The sequence below is a fragment of the Leuciscus leuciscus genome, assembly GCF_965113295.1.
Source record: "Leuciscus leuciscus genome assembly, chromosome: 1".
Classification (NCBI taxonomy): Eukaryota; Metazoa; Chordata; class Actinopteri; order Cypriniformes; family Leuciscidae; genus Leuciscus; species Leuciscus leuciscus.
The window spans coordinates 35,245,327-35,261,948 of NC_138725.1; the positions used below are offsets into that span (position 1 = coordinate 35,245,327).

Genomic DNA, 16,622 nt, shown 5'->3' on the forward strand with positions numbered 1-16,622 from the left:
GTCATTTATAAAAATGGAAAATAACAAAGGCCCAAGCAAAGAACCCTGGGGTATGCCTTTATCTACACCTGTAAAATTCGACTGACTGCCCCTGAAGGACACACACTGGCGGCGGTGATGGAAATATGAGTTAAACCAAAGAAGAGATGAAGGGGAAAGGCCAATTGAGTATAATTTATCCAGGAGCAGGTAATGATCAACTAAATCAAATGCTTTTGTAAGATCTAAGAAGATGGCACAAGTACACATATTGTTATCAAAACTAGAAAAAATATCATTTGTACGATTCAAAAGAGCAGTGGTAGTTGAGAAGTGTTTCCTGAAACCTGAATGGCATTGAGATAGTAAAATGTTATGAATCGAAGATCATTTTCTCAAAAATGTTCACAATACTGTTAATCATTGAGATAGGTCTATAATTGTTCATGTTTTGGGTGTCCACTCCCCTCCTTTATACAATGGAATGACTTTGGTACACTTCCATGCCAGAGGCACTTCCTTATTGATTTACAATAATGGTAGTGATTGGGGTAAGGTACATGAGAGCAAACCAACATTCAAACCGCACGCACACACACACGCACACACACACACACACACACACACACACACACACACACACACAAAAAAGAATAAAATAAAATAAGATCTTGCATTAAAAAACAAAACAAAAATGTCAATTGTCAGCTTAATCAATCATATTACTTTATTACATTTTACTAGATAAATAAAGGAGATACACAAAGGATTTTACGAGTTAAATCTCAGTGTGATAGAACAACAAAACAGCATACTATTACCAACCAAAAATTGGCAAGCCTCCAAGCTGTAATAAGGCAGATAATTCATCATAAAATCATAAAATCAAAATCAGCTTGTACCTGTAGACGTCTCTTATCCTTGAACGGAATCATACCATATCGCATCATACCATACGAAAGTAAAGTAAACAAAAACAAGCATGATAGCGTAACCGTGATGACACAGTCATGGCGAAAATTAAGTCTCATCATTCAAGTTGAGTGAATCAAAGGAGTCGATAAACTTAGATGCCTCACTTGGCTCAGTAAACAGGTTTTGGTCGGATCCGCGTGTCAACTTGATGGTGGCTGGATGTAAAGTTAGTAGGAAAGCTTGAAATCCCAAGGTGCGAGCCCTATTCATTATAGGGAAGCACGGACGTCTGTGCCGAGCGGTGGTATCGCTATAGTCTGTCGGTGAAGCGAAGACAGTTCAGGATCATGGTCCGCGGAGGAACAGAAGCCTTGCGCGGAGGGCCAACGCGATGTGCTCGCATGAGCTCCGGGGGGCTATACTGTCCAATTCAGGGAACCATTTGGGAAGGCTACGCACCAGGTAAGCCAAGGCCTGATCTTCTTCCACTCCTTCTTTCAAGTTTAGAATTCGGAGATTGTTCCTCCTACTCCGGTCTTCCATCGAAGCTAGTTTATGTTGAAGTTTCTTCATGATGTCATTATGTTCAGTAGTAGCTTCCTCTACTCGCTTCATTCGTGTTTGTAGAGAGGTTGTAATCTTGCGCTGAGAATCCAAGTCTTTGGAATGTTGATCAAGTGTCATTTTGATAGAATCCAGCTGATTTTCCAAACGTTCAAAGCGATCTCTGGCATTTTTGTCTGAGTTTTTTTGCAGAGTTTCTTCCAGAGACGCCCCGAGTCCGCCGCACGAGGTGGTGTCAGTGTTTTCAGCCTGTAAATTCGCCGACTCTTTTGTGTTTCTTCTTTTCCCAGGCATGATCAAAGTCACAAGAGCAAAACATTTGAAAACCCTGAAACAGGTTCTGCGCTTGGAAATCTTGATTTGCTGTTTTAGCAATTTAGTCAGGGAGAGCTGTGAGCGACTGTGCCTCTACTCCGCCATCTTGGACAACATATTACAATATGTATTGTGAATACGGCCCCAGACATTCTGAATTTGGATTTTTAAATAGCCTACACTGTGGGATAAAAAAAAAAAAAATTTAGACATAACTGCATTAAGAATCAGCATATGAATCATATGACACGCTTCATGCCGCAAAGCATGCTGGGAAACTCATGGCTCCCAGCATTCATTGCAGCAGTTATTTTTCCTACAGTGTGTTTAAAACTCAAACTTTAAAATATCTGACCTGTTTTATTTCCAGTAACATTATTAGAATGTCATTCAGAGTTGCCTGGTCTTTAGTAATGTTCCCAAAATGTTAGCACAGAAATGTTATTTGCAATCCCACAACAGGAACAACTTTTCCGGAAATTTTCAGGACTCTCAATTGGGTCATGAAGGTGACTGAACGTGATCAAAACAAAGCAGTAAAATAGGTTGCAATAGAATCATAAAAGATTGCTAGTGCAATCAGCCAAGTTAACGATCAACAAAAGATGAATCGGCTATTTGTCACCATTTCCTCATGTAGTTATTTTTTATTTCTACAAATGGATTTATAAAGCTTGACTTTAAGGTTTTTATCTATAATGGTGTTGTGATGGAATTCAGCGCTTGCCGCAAATCCATGCAGTCGTTAGAAAAATAAGTTTTGTTTTTTATAATCTTGCTTGTTTTGAAATGTCTAAGATTGTAAACTCCCATTTCCGCATTGGTTATCAACAGTAAACAGATGATAATGAGTCTGTGTTTGATATAAAAACCATGCACACATGTGCCTCCTTAAGAGAATTCAACTTCACACCTTCAACATGCATGTGCAAAAGCTAAGCTGGATCATTTGTAAGTAATGATTTAAAATTGGCTAAACTGGCATGATTTTAACTATTCAATTCAGTGTTTTAGCTTGTTTCTATTTGACTTTGATTTTCAGTGCTGCTGTTTCTGTGTCAACATGGTAAGAATGGCAATTGACTAATGTATAATGTATAATTTAGTTTTAAATATATAAAAAAAAAACTTTATTAAACTACAATATTTTATTTCAAGTGATTTTACTATATAATCTCTGCAGGAATAGAAGCAGGTGTGATCTGTGAAGGAGGGTTTGGCACCCTCAGATGTGGTGAGTAACTCAGTATTTTATTTTTTTTAAGTTATATTTTTGGCCTGTTGTGTCCCAATAGGATAGTATGAGAGAGACATGAAGCAGTGGGGGAGAATTCTGAACATGTGTGTGCTTAAATCTTACAATTTGCTTTGTTTTTATGTGTGTCAGGTTCGTTTGGAACAATAAGGGTTATTGAAGCCAACTATGGACGGACTGACCGCACAACTTGTGTTAGAGGGATACCATATTATCATACCTCAAACACGCGCTGCAAAAAAACAGTCACTAATACAGTTTCCAATCGGTAAGATTGACAGATAACAGTAAAATATGTTAATGTTCACGATTTCATTTAAGTATTTTACAAGAGCAAGAAATATATTTCTTATGTCTATGGAACATTAAAGCTATTCCTAAGTACCTATTTTCTGTCTATGATTCAGGTGCAATGGAAGAAAGACGTGTGTTGTTCATGCATCAAACACAGTTTTCGGTGAACCTTGTGGTGGAACTTATAAATACCTGGCCTTGACTTATCAATGTCGGACATGAAGTAAGCCAATTGTTTTGTAACAATTGTACAATTATTGTGCCAACATTGTGCCAAATGTACAATTTTCATATTAAATTTTGATTTAATATGAATTAATAGTAATGAATAGATTAATTGAAATAATGATCATAAAATTCTTTAGCTTTAGATAAGCTTTGCTCACAATAATAAATAATAATCTTTGTTGCTGCTGTTCTTTTTTCTTATAAGGTGCATTGCGAAGACATCTTGTCAACTGCTTCAAACTCTGATCCATGTCAGTGTGTCAATAATATCTGAAAGTGACGTACAGCTGTATATAATTGTTTGTGCTGCTGTTTTTTTTATGTTTTGTGTGTTATAAATGTAAATGGTCCCTATTATAGATGTTGGATGCCACTATATAATATTGTTTTTGGTCTAATCCAGAAAAAACAATACAATACATTGAAATATGGGGTTCAGAAAAAAAATGTAATTCATAACGAACCACATTTTACAAACTACATGTTTATTTTGGAAAGCTTTAATGATCATGTGTCAATGTGAGTAATGGGAAGCAAAATGTCTCAAAAAGTCAAATGTCCAGATGCTTGACTGGACTTGAAATTAATGTCAAATACAAACTCACCTTGATCCTAAAATGCTTTATTTTTGTAAATGAATGTCATTTTCTTTTGAAGTGAATTTTATCTCATAAATCCATCACTATTATTTTTTTTTTATGGGCTTTTGTTTTATTGGAATATACAAAGGGTACAGCAATATTAATAAATGTATACATTCCTTTTTTCTTTCTTTTTTTTTACAACTCTTAAGGGTAGACATGAACAGTCAATCAGACACTATTATATCTACATAAATGTATTTAAAAATAATGTTTAAATTAATATAATGTTTATCATATTAATGGAAAACAATCATGTTATCTGGTGAAAAAACAACTCAAATTCTTGTAGAAAAATCTACAAAATGCAATAGTTGTCTTTTCAGTTTTTTATTTCCTTTAAAGCAGTTTTGTAAACATTTGTATTGTAAAAATCACCAAAAATAAATAATGTTGTAAAACAATTCTATCTGACTTCAGTTTTATTGACAGCCACACACATATACCTTGAAGATCATATTAAAAAATAACAATAGTTATAATAGCATGTCAAAATAGTTTTTGATTGCTTCCACTCATATAAACGGATCATGCAGTTGGCAGCATCCCATTACTAAATCACTCTAAAGTGAAGACTATTTAATCATGTGATATGCATGCAATTAGATGTGATAATTGATTTCAGCTCGTATTCGTTTCACGTGATAATCTCCACTTTGTTTGTCCTCGGAGTTCCCCCCACACATTAGGATTTCTGAAGGCCTCCTTCCTTTCTCTTTATCTCTGTGCTGATAAAACGTGACAACAGACAACAGTGTGGGAGAGGTGGTTCAGTCGCCAGAGGTCATTCACAATGCTGGACTGTGCTTCCGTGTCCCACAGGGCTCTAACTGGGCAATTATCCATAACGCAGTCCACTATACATCGGCTACCCACAAGGCTTATCAACTGTGGCTGGTGTCGAGGTGGTATGTAGTTTATCACACTTACAGCCGATGAGGTGCCAGCTGTTCTCTTTTCAAAGGCTGTTGTTGGTTGCATGACTGGGCTGGGTGGTGGCTACTCGTTTCGGGGCAATCGGCTTCGGACTACTGCTGGCCCCCTCAGTAGCAAATCACAGGTCAAACAAGGAGCGCTTTTCTTTTTCATGTACACCGCACTTCATCACGTACTGAATAATACTTCTATTCTGTTAGTCAGCTACTGATGCGTAGAGTAACACTTGATTGCCCCCTACTGACGAACCTGAGTTTAACCGAAATGATTTTACTCAGAACACAGTGCAATCCAGTAATACAAATAAACGTAACAATAATGTCTTTACCAAGTTAAAAATTTAAAGGGGGTGCAATTTATCCGTCCCTTTTGAAATCCTCAGTGCTACATAAATATTCAATGATCGGGGCGACTCCGACCTTTTTGAAACAAAGCCAAGCATCTTCTGCAGAAGACAATTCCTGATTTTTGCTCACACTTATATACCATACATCCTTTTCCAAAGATGGTAACACACCTTATAGATATTTTTAGGAGTGACATACTAGAATATAATTTTCTGCTGCAGGCAACACTCCAGGCCTTCCTTTAGGCTTCAAAAAGCCAAACCAAATTCACAGACAGGGGAAATAATAGTTTACAAAAATATAGCTAAATAACTTATTTCCTAGGCTAATTTACTTATTTTCTAAATAATAATCTTCTACAAGTTCTATTTTTTAGAATCTTGGGTACCGTTCCAGAAACATCATGGGAACAAAAGACGTCACTTGTTTATCCCATGGAGAACGTTTTTCAGTGACTGAGTTCTGGACTTGCGACAAAACTCTCGTAATAATCAACTAATCTTTTACATACATTGTGTTTGCACTGTTAGTTATGATGAAAGCATTCGTTAGTGTACAGAAATCGAGTAACAATCATGAGATCGCTGCATTCATGTCTGTGATCGGCTACACTCTCATCACTGCAACCTTTCATACCAAAATATAATGCCATGGATCTATCTTTTAATGCTATAATTATCACTCTTCACCAGTATACATTGAGAGCTGTAATAGTAAAAACGTGCTAAAAGTTTTTGAGAGAGTTCCACATGTAATACTAGCTATTTCATATGCAAAGCTGTTAGCCAATCACAGCAGTGGGCGTTTACACTAGTAGGCTGTATAGATTAGGTCAGCCCAGAACCGGGAACACTTCCCATAAACCCTAAAGTACTTGTTACATCAATATTGAAAATGGCGTCTATGCTAATATTAGTCTCTCTGTTTATCCCGAGGTTTACCGCAGTCCGCCGGATCCAGGCAGTATCCAGATCTGATGAAGGACCTGCGCCTGGACGCGACGACAACACAGTCCTGAAGTGTCAACTAGTCTCTCCCCTGTGAAGGCCTCCTTCCCTTCTCTTTACCTCAGTACAGATAAACATTGCATAGGTTTGCAGTGAGTTTTAGGTGAAGGAGAAGGTGGGAGAAGGGGGAGATGGAGCTGCATGTGTGCTGCGTCTCGGATGTTTCTGTTACATATGCAAAAGAGTTAATTCTCAGGAGAGTCTTTGTTTCCTCGAGGGGTCGCTCAGACTTACTGGCACCTGCCTTACAACATATTTATTTATTTATTTATGAACATTTTATTGGAGGATCAACCCCATGAGATGAATCATCTCATTTTCAAGGGGGTCCTCAGGATCATGTCCAAAGAACATAGAACAGCAGCGTAGATACAATCAAATAAAACAAAAAAAATCATAATAATAAAAAATAATAATAGAACAAAACCTTAGCGCACACACTCACACACATTCACGCACACGCACGCACCCACACACACACACAAGCTCTCGCTATTCCCCTCCCCACCCATCATAGATGGAGTATAGTACGCCACAGTGGTTCCCAAAATGTGGTATGTATACCACTAGACACATTTTATACCCCTTTTAAGTATACATTTTTAGTCTAGGACTCAGCATGAAGGTGCTATGGAGGTCACGCGTTTTAGGAGGGGTAATTGGTGTGAGATGTTTGAGAACCACTGGTGTAACATATTGCATATAACACAGTAATCGCAAATATAACTGACAAAATTAACATAGATATGTACATATATTATATAAACACATTCATATACACACATACATAATATATATTGATGCTAAATATGAAATGCTAGAAACAACATAGACAAGTATTCTGAAGATGTGTTAACAGAGCAGTTCGAAACAAAGGAAAAGACATAAGCGAGCGAAGGACGAATCGGCACAGGCTGTTGTATACCACATCAAGAGAGTGTAGACAAGTGGCAGTAGTGTTAGAATATATTATATCTGCATAGTCCAGAATAGGTAACAACAACTGAGAGACTATTCTTCTCCTTACCTGAAAGTTAAAACCGTCTATCGATTGATATAACGTTTTAAGACGAACGTCAAGTTTGTTGGTAAGGGTGTGTACATGAGCTTTGAATGAAAGATCAGTTTCCAGCCAAACACCGAGGTATTTAATTTTTTCGGTTGGCGCTAGAGGAGAAGAATCCAGAAAATGCAGATTAAGATTATTACATCTTTCTTCTGGAAAAGCATACAATAAGATTTTGATTTATTCAGCAGGAGTTTATTAAATGACAGCCACCGCTGTACAGAATCAAAGTCATGTTGTAAAGAATGATTTATGTCGAGAATATTTGGTTTGGAGCAATATATAATTGTATCATCTGCATAAAGATGACTATCACATTCTGAACAGCAGAGTGGCAGGTCATTTATAAAAATGGAAAATAACAAAGGCCCAAGCAAAGAACCCTGGGGTATGCCTTTATCTACACCTGTAAAATTCGACTGACTGCCCCTGAAGGACACACACTGGCGGCGGTGATGGAAATATGAGTTAAACCAAAGAAGAGATGAAGGGGAAAAGCCAATTGAGTATAATTTATCCAGGAGCAGGTAATGATCAACTAAATCAAATGCTTTTGTAAGATCTAAGAAGATGGCACAAGTACACATATTGTTATCAAAACTAGAAAAAATATCATTTGTACGATTCAAAAGAGCAGTGGTAGTTGAGAAGTGTTTCCTGAAACCTGAATGGCATTGAGATAGTAAAATGTTATGAATCGAAGATCATTTTCTCAAAAAATTTCACAATACTGTTTATCATTGAGACAGGTCTATAATTGTTCATGTTTTGGGTGTCCCCTCCCCTCCTTTATACAATGGAATGACTTTGGTACACTTCCATGCCAGAGGCACTTCCTTATTGATTTACAATAATGGTAGTGATTGGGGTAAGGTACATGAGAGCAAACCAACATTCAAACCGCACGCACACACACACACGCGCACACACACACACAAACAAAAAAGAATAAAATAAAATAAGATCTTGCATTAAAAAACAAAACAAAAATGTCAATTGTCAGCTTAATCAATCATATTACTTTATTACATTTTACTAGATAAATAAAGGAGATACACAAAGGATTTTACGAGTTAAATCTCAGTGTGATAGAACAACAAAACGGCATACTATTACCAACCAAAAATTGGCAAGCCTCCAAGCTGTAATAAGGCAGATAATTCATCAGAAAATCAGAAAATCAAAATCAGCTTGTACCTGTAGACGTCTCTTATCCTTGAACGGAATCATACCGTATCGCATCATACTGTGGCGAGTGCGACTTTTCTACCTATTCAAGGTCTTAAATTTTAATGAAGACACCGACTACGCCACCCGGGGAGTTTCGCCCCGGGAAATAGAATTAGACTAGTTTGATGACTCAAGTAAACATAATATTTCCAGAAAGCACACAGGTTCGATTCATGCACGAAGCCAGAGACGTAGTTCCAGTAAAACAATTTTATTTGTACCATTAAAATCAATATAAAGTATCATTCACAAGAAATAAAGAAAATTAAGAAAATGGGAGTGCTGAGGCCTTACCAGTGGAGGAAACCGGGTCAAAGTTGTGGGATCTCAGGGGTTAAGGATTCCCTGATCACACATATACACACACAATAAAATAACCAAACTCCAAAACACACCAAAAAAGGGAAAACACAGCACACAGGAGGAGACACCACCACCGAGGACACCGATACCACCACTTCCGGCACTCAGCACTAAAAGAAGAACATTCAGTTAAAGACAGAAAAATAACCAATAAACCGTAAATCAATGAAAACACAAAAAGAAAATCTTCTTTATAAATACTTAATCCAAAGAATATATAAACTAATCAAAAGTATTTGTCAAGACAGAAAAATAAACAAACCATCAATCGATGAAAACACACAAAAAAAGGAAAATCTTCTTTATAGACACTTAAACCAAAAAAAAATATATAAACTAATCAAAAGTATTTATCAAACAACAAAAGCCACACACACACACTAATAAACACAGGCGAGCCACAGAATGGCACAGTTATCGTCTGTGTCAGTCACTGAGATACTAGTAAAATGTTGTGCGCGACGAATCCCTCGCTGTAAAGTGCATAGGTGCGTTCAGAACCCAGAGTGAGCTCGTATAGCTTTCAATGGTCCATAGTTAAGCAGAAATCAGTTGAAACAGCAATCCGTAGAGACAAAACAGCAGCGTGGCAGGAAGGGAGAAACTCATATAGACACCGGCGCCAGCAAGCGCTTCACGGTCCTGACGTATATAAACAAATCACATTCAATGACGATACATGAACAAACATATACATGCAATACCGACAGGCATACAAACATACCTGTCAGGGAGCTTCACATCTATAGACCGACCGTGTCGTTAGTAGCCTACAGCTACACGAAGCCTACAATAAAACGGCCCATATTACACTCAGTCACGCAAATATCAAAAAAAAGGAAGCAGATTCAACCTACCAGCAGCACAACGCAACCCGGTTCCGTTACAGGAAAGATCGGGTTTGAGACAGGAGAAACACTGCAAAATACAATCGCACACTGCAATGCCAATTGCAACACTAACACGGTCTCTAGGCAATGAGAAAGTTAGCCACGCTGTATTACCTGTCCAATAACCGCGACTGCACCACGAACGCGAGAGGACCCACAGCGAAAGTGCGCCTCTGACGACAACAACATAGAGTGACACGAGGGCTCACCCTCTGCCCATATAGCATGCAGTTACGTCCTGATTGGTCCAGAGAGTGTGATTGACACAGCTGCAATCAATCAACCTGCTACAATACCATACATACGAAAGTAAAGTAAACAAAAACAAGCATGATAGCGTAACCGTGGTGACACAGTCATGGCGAAAATTAAGTCTCATCATCCAGGTTGAGTGAATCAAAGGAATCGATAAACTTAGATGCCTCACTTGGCTCAGTAAACAGGTTTTGGTCGGATCCGCGTGTCAACTTGATGGTGGCTGGATGTAAAGTTAGTAGGAAAGCTTGAAATCCCAAGGTGCGAGCCCTATTCATTATAGGGAAGCACGGACGTCTGTGCCGAGCGGTGGTATCGCTATAGTCTGTCGGTGAAGCGAAGACAGTTCAGGATCATGGTCCGCGGAGGAACAGAAGCCTTGCGCGGAGGGCCAACGCGATGTGCTCGCATGAGCTCCGGGGGGCTATACTGTCCAATTCAGGGAACCATTTGGGAAGGCTACGCACCAGGTAAGCCAAGGCCTGATCTTCTTCCACTCCTTCTTTCAAGTTTAGAATTCGGAGATTGTTCCTCCTACTCCGGTCTTCCATCGAAGCTAGTTTATGTTGAAGTTTCTTCATGATGTCATTATGTTCAGTAGTAGCTTCCTCTACTCGCTTCATTCGTGTTTGTAGAGAGGTTGTAATCTTGCGCTGAGAATCCAAGTCTTTGGAATGTTGATCAAGTGTCATTTTGATAGAATCCAGCTGATTTTCCAAACGTTCAAAGCGATCTCTGGCATTTTTGTCGGCTTCGGCAACATTTGTTTGCAGAGTTTCTTCCAGAGACGCCCCGAGTCCGCCGCACGAGGTGGTGTCAGTGTTTTCAGCCTGTAAATTCGCCGACTCTTTTGTGTTTCCCCTTTTCCCAGGCATGATCAAAGTCACAAGAGCAAAAAATTCGAAAACCCTGAAACAGGTTCTGCGCTTGGAAATCTTGATTTGCTGTTTTAGCAATTTAGTCAGGGAGAGCTGTGAGCGACTGTGCCTCTACTCCGCCATCTTGGACAACATATTACAATATGTTTTGTGAATACGGCCCCAGACATTCTGAATTTGGATTTTTAAATAGCCTACACTGTGGGATAAAAAAAATATCTTTAGACATAACTGCATTAAGAATCAGCATATGAATCATATGACACGCTTCATGACGCAAAGCATGCTGGGAGCCACCACAGCCTAAAACTCATGGCTCCCAGCATTCATTGCAGCAGTTATTTTTCCTACAGTGTGTTTAAAACTCAAACTTTAAAATATCTGACCTGTTTTATTTCCAGTAACATTATTAGAATGTCATTCAGAGTTGCCTGGTCTTTAGTAATGTTCCCAAAATGTTAGCACAGAAATGTTATTTGCAATCCCACAACAGGAACAACTTTTTCGGAAATTTTCCGGACTCTCAATTGGGTCATGAAGGTGACTGAACGTGATCAAAACAAAGCAGTAAAATAGGTTGCAATAGAATCATAAAAGATTGCTAGTGCAATCAGCCAAGTTAACGATCAACAAAAGATGAATCGGCTATTTGTCACCATTTCCTCATGTAGTTATTTTTTATTTCTACAAATGGATTTATAAAGCTTGACTTTAAGGTTTTTATCTATAATGGTGTTGTGATGGAATTCAGCGCTTGCCGCAAATCCATGCAGTCGTTAGAAAAATAAGTTTTGTTTTTTATAATCTTGCTTGTTTTGAAATGTCTAAGATTGTAAACTCCCATTTCCGCATTGGTTATCAACAGTAAACAGATGATAATGAGTCTGTGTTTGATATAAAAACCATGCACACATTTTAACTATTCAATTCAGTGTTTTAGCTTGTTTCTATTTGACTTTGATTTTCAGTGCTGCTGTTTCTGTGTCAACATGGTAAGAATGCCAATTGACTAATGTATAATGTATAATTTAGTTTTATATATATATATATATATATATATATATATATATATATATAAAAACTTGATTATAAACTTTATTAAACTACAATATTTTATTTCAAGTGATTTTACTATATAATCTCTGCAGGAATAGAAGCACGTGTGATCTGTGAAGGAAGGGCTGTCACCCTCAGATGTGGTGAGTAACTCAGTATTTAATTTTTTTTAAGTTATATATTTGGCCCAATAGGATAGTATGAGAGAGACATGAAGCAGTGGGGGAGAATTCTGAACATGTGTGTGCTTAAATCTTACAATTTGCTTTGTTTTTATGTGTGTCAGGTTTGTCAGGAACAATAAGGGTTATTGAAGCCAACTATGGACGGACTGACCGCACAACTTGTGTTAGAGGGATACCATATTCTCAGACCTCAAACACGAGCTGCAGAGTAACAGTCACTAATACAGTTTCCAATCGGTAAGATTGACAGATAACAGTAAAATATGTTAATGTTCACGATTTCATTTATGGATTTTACAAGAACAAGAAATATATTTCTTATGTCTATGGAACATTAAAGCTATTCCTAAGTACCTATTTTCTGTCTATGATTCAGGTGCAATGGAAGAAAGACGTGTGTTGTTCATGCATCAAACACAGTTTTCGGTGATCCTTGTGTTGGAACTTATAAATACCTGTACTTGACTTATCAATGTCGGTGATGAAGTAAGCCAATTGTTTTGTAACAATTGTACAATTTTTGTGCCAACATTGTGCCAAATGTACAATTTTCATATAAATTTTTGATTTAATATGAATTAATAGTAATGAATGAAGACATCTTGTCAACTGCTTCAAACTCTGATCCATGTCAGTGTGTCAATAATATCTGAAAGTGACGTACAGCTGTATATAATTGTTTGTGCTACTGTTTTTTTATGTTTTGTGTGTTATAAATGTAAATGGTCCCTATTATAGATGTTGGATGCCACTATATAATATTGTTTTTGGTCTAATCCAGAAAAAACAATACAATAGATTGAAATATGGGATTCAGAAAAAAAAATAAAAATCATAACGAACCACATTTTACAAACTACATGTTTATTTTGGAAAGCTTTAATGATCATGTGTCAATGTGAATAATGGGAAGCAAAATGTCTCAAAAAGTCAAATGTCCAGATGCTTGACTGGACTTGAAATTAATGTCAAATACAAACTCACCTTGATCCTAAAATGCTTTATTTTTGTAAATGAATGTCATTTTCTTTTGAGGTGAATTTTATCTCATAAATCCATCACTATTATTTTTTTTTTTATGGGCTTTTGTTTTATTGGAATATACAAAGGGTACAGCAATATTAATAAATGTATACATTCCTTTTTTCTTTCTTTTTTTTTACAACTCTTAAGGGTAGACATGAACAGTCAATCAGACACTATTATATCTACATAAATGTATTTAAAAATAATGTTTAAATTAATATAATGTTTATCATATTAATGGAAAACAATCATGTTATCTGGTGAAAAAACAACTCAAATTCTTGTAGAAAAATCTACAAAATGCAATAGTTGTCTTTTCAGTTTTTTATTTCCTTTAAAGCAGTTTTGTAAACATTTGTATTGTAAAAATCACCAAAAATAAATAATGTTGTAAAACAATTCTATCTGACTTCAGTTTTATTGACAGCCACACACATATACCTTGAAGATCATGTTAAAAAATAACAATAGTTACAATCGCATGTCAAAATAGTTTTTGATTGCTTCCACTCATATAAACGGATCATGCAGTTGGCAGCTTCCCATTACTAAATCACTCTAAAGTGAAGACTATTTAATCATGTGATATGCATGCAATTAGATGTGATAATTGATTTCAGCTCGTATTCGTTTCACGTGATAATCTCCACTTTGTTTGTCCTCGGAGTTCCCCCCACACATTAGGATTTCTGAAGGCCTCCTTCCTTTCTCTTTATCTCTGTGCTGATAAAACGTTGTCGGGATAATTCACGTTATAATATAATTCACGTGGCTATGCGGAAGCTATAAATAATTCTTTGTTATACATTTTAAAGGCCACACAAGTAGTTTGTTGAGGGTTGGTTTGTATATGGAATGGATGTGTCATAAACAGCAAATACTGTCGGTGTCTCATCCCCCAACAACTCTGAGATGGGTTTGACAACAGTGTGGGAGAGGTGGTTCAGTCGCCAGAGGTCATTCACAATGCTGGACTGTGCTCCCGTGTCCCACAGGGCTCTAACTGGGCAATTATCCATAACGCAGTCCACTATACATCGGCTACCCACAAGGCTTATCAACTGTGGCTGGTGTTGAGGTGGTATGTAGTTTATCACACTTACAGCCGATGCGGTGCCAGCTGTTCTCTTTTCAAAGGCTGTTGTCGGTTGCATGACTGGGCTGGGTGGTGGCTACTCGTTTCGGGGCAATCGGCTTCGGACTACTGCTGGCCCCCTCAGTAGTCCCTGCCCGTTTTTCTGACGTGGTTCTGCCAGATCCAGATGCAATGATACAAAGAATGAACAAGTGTGTGTAAAACAGAGAAACATGTGAAACAGAATTAAAACTAATCATAATTAGGTCATAATTACACTTTTTACCTGAGATTTAGAGACAAATGTGACTTTAGAAAGGTGGCATCACTATTTTATTTTTACACATTAGGTACGTCTATTAGTTAAATCTGTTGACTTTAGCAATCCTTGTTGCATTATATTAACAATGGTTGAAAAAGCACATAAAATGTTTTTTGAAGATACTTTCTTTTGTTATCTTCATTTTTTATGTATGGTTTGGTCCCAGGGATTTCAATTTGGCTCCATGTTGGTTGAATTTCACCCATTTTCTGTGGTTGAAAACTAAATGTGGATGACTGTGCATAAAGCTAATACTTATTGTATTTAAAGAGGACCTTCTGAAGAACAAATAACATTGAAACTAGAAATGCACCTTTATTTATTCACATTAAAACAATGTCTGGATGTTTGAGAGTCCAAACATACATGATAGGAATAAGGAAAATATGGTTAGCTTGTGCAATACTTGTATTTCTTCTTCCTCAAAGTGAAACTGTCTACCAGTGGTGGTTGAAGGCACAGAAAATTGCTCATGTCAATGTCCATGTGTCTTTTCCAGCACATTAACAACAACATGCGTGTGAAAGTTGACCTAGAAACAGTTGGCTCTCTCTGTGTTTTCTTTCAGAATCACTTTTAGTCCAATTCACTTTTGAAGAGTATATTAATAAATTAACATTAACCAAGATTGACAAATGTGTGAAAAAGATATTCACTAATTCATGATACAGAATGTAAAACGTGTGACGTGCAAATGGTTATGTATAGGCCTACGACCATCTTAAAGCGCCAGTCGCAGAATGTATTCTCCCTATGCATGTGTCATGAAATGCATTTAATATTTTGCCTTTCATCACTTTTTATGCTAGTATTTCTTCAGACAAAACATTAAAAGCCCACTTAGTGTTGGTTTGCCGTTGCCCACACCGTCCCACAGAAAACCCACACCTGCCCACAACAGGCATGTTTGCTGATTTCTGAACGTACACAGCGTACAACTGATGCTGGACAGGCATTTAAAACACCATTTTTAACAAAAAACAGAAAATGTTGTATGCGGTTTGGCCGTTCATTTACATGACAACTGCCTGAAAATGGGGGCCTGAAAATGCTAACTTTTGAAAACAGGTTTCAAAGTACACGTTTTTGTAAGCGATACCGTTATCGTCTCTATGTAAACTACAAAAACGTGAATTTGTGAAAGCATTGACGTCATGCACATGTGTGTTACGTGTTCAGTCTATAGGCGCATGGTGTTTCTTTACAAAGTGGCATCGCCATCTACTGGCCTGACAGCAGAATACAGCGTTTCTTAGTCGTTTTCGTGGATCCGCGTGGACGAAGATCGTTTTGACAACATTGCAACAAAAAAATACAAAAAAAACCCTTTTCTGTTTTTAGTACATCATTGTCCTATAAACATACCCCGAGGTAAGGACCACCCCTGTGCCATTTAGAGCTTCATGACAAAAACAAAATAGCCAGTGAATTTTCTGATAGTTGGTTGGTTTGACAATTTTGAACAGCTCTTACGGTGCGTGTCCACTGGCACGGTGCGAGCGTTTTCAATTCATTCCTATGGAAGTCGAGCTTCACGCTCGCGCATTGCATTTTGGGATTGACAGCGGACCGGAGAAAGCGTTGAGAGCGACAAAAGGTTGGACAGTTCTCGACTTTATGCAAATATCAAGCGAAAAATGCAGTCGGTAGCCAATTGCTGTGAGGTTCGGGATGTGACGTCTGTTTTGAGAGTTTAAAAATATGCAAATTGTGCCGGAGTTTATGTTGGATTTAATGCATTAATCATTTTGTTTACAAATTAGACGCTTTGCAGTTGTTATATATATGTTAAATA

General features: G+C 37.4%; 1 protein-coding gene across 5 annotated transcripts; it reads left to right on the forward strand.

Annotated features, from left to right (window-relative positions):
- The first annotated feature begins 2,602 nt into the window (after positions 1-2,602).
- LOC309482281 (L-rhamnose-binding lectin CSL3-like) lies at positions 2,603-13,829 on the forward strand. Of its 5 annotated transcripts, none has more exons than XM_082147613.1 (6): positions 2,603-2,724; positions 2,816-2,839; positions 2,957-3,007; positions 3,161-3,296; positions 12,781-12,906; positions 13,002-13,829. In XM_082147613.1, the coding sequence occupies exons 1-5, from the start codon at positions 2,655-2,657 to the stop codon at positions 12,884-12,886; spliced, it is 387 nt and encodes a 128-aa protein (XP_082003739.1). In that variant the 5' UTR covers positions 2,603-2,654; the 3' UTR covers positions 12,887-12,906; positions 13,002-13,829. The 5 variants fall into 5 exon arrangements, 4 of the variants coding, with proteins under 4 accessions (XP_082003739.1, XP_082003738.1, XP_082003737.1 ...); XM_082147612.1 differs by lacking the exons at positions 2,816-2,839; positions 2,957-3,007; positions 3,161-3,296 and adding exons at positions 12,132-12,155; positions 12,312-12,362; positions 12,506-12,641 and having other exon boundaries at positions 2,623-2,724; XM_082147611.1 differs by lacking the exons at positions 12,781-12,906; positions 13,002-13,829 and adding exons at positions 3,436-3,545; positions 3,756-4,595 and having other exon boundaries at positions 2,644-2,724.
- Positions 13,830-16,622: the final 2,793 nt, after the last annotated feature.

Excerpts from the sequence above, each read along its gene's own strand:
- LOC309482281 (XM_082147611.1), top strand. The coding sequence starts at position 2,655 with ATGTGCCTCCTTAAGAGAATTCAACTTCACACCTTCAACATGCATGTG. Across the intron at positions 2,725-2,815 it reads AAAGCTAAGCTGGATCATTT|TGCTGCTGTTTCTGTGTCAA; the intron begins GTAAGTAATGAT and ends TTTGATTTTCAG. Across the intron at positions 3,008-3,160 it reads GTTTGGCACCCTCAGATGTG|GTTCGTTTGGAACAATAAGG; the intron begins GTGAGTAACTCA and ends TATGTGTGTCAG.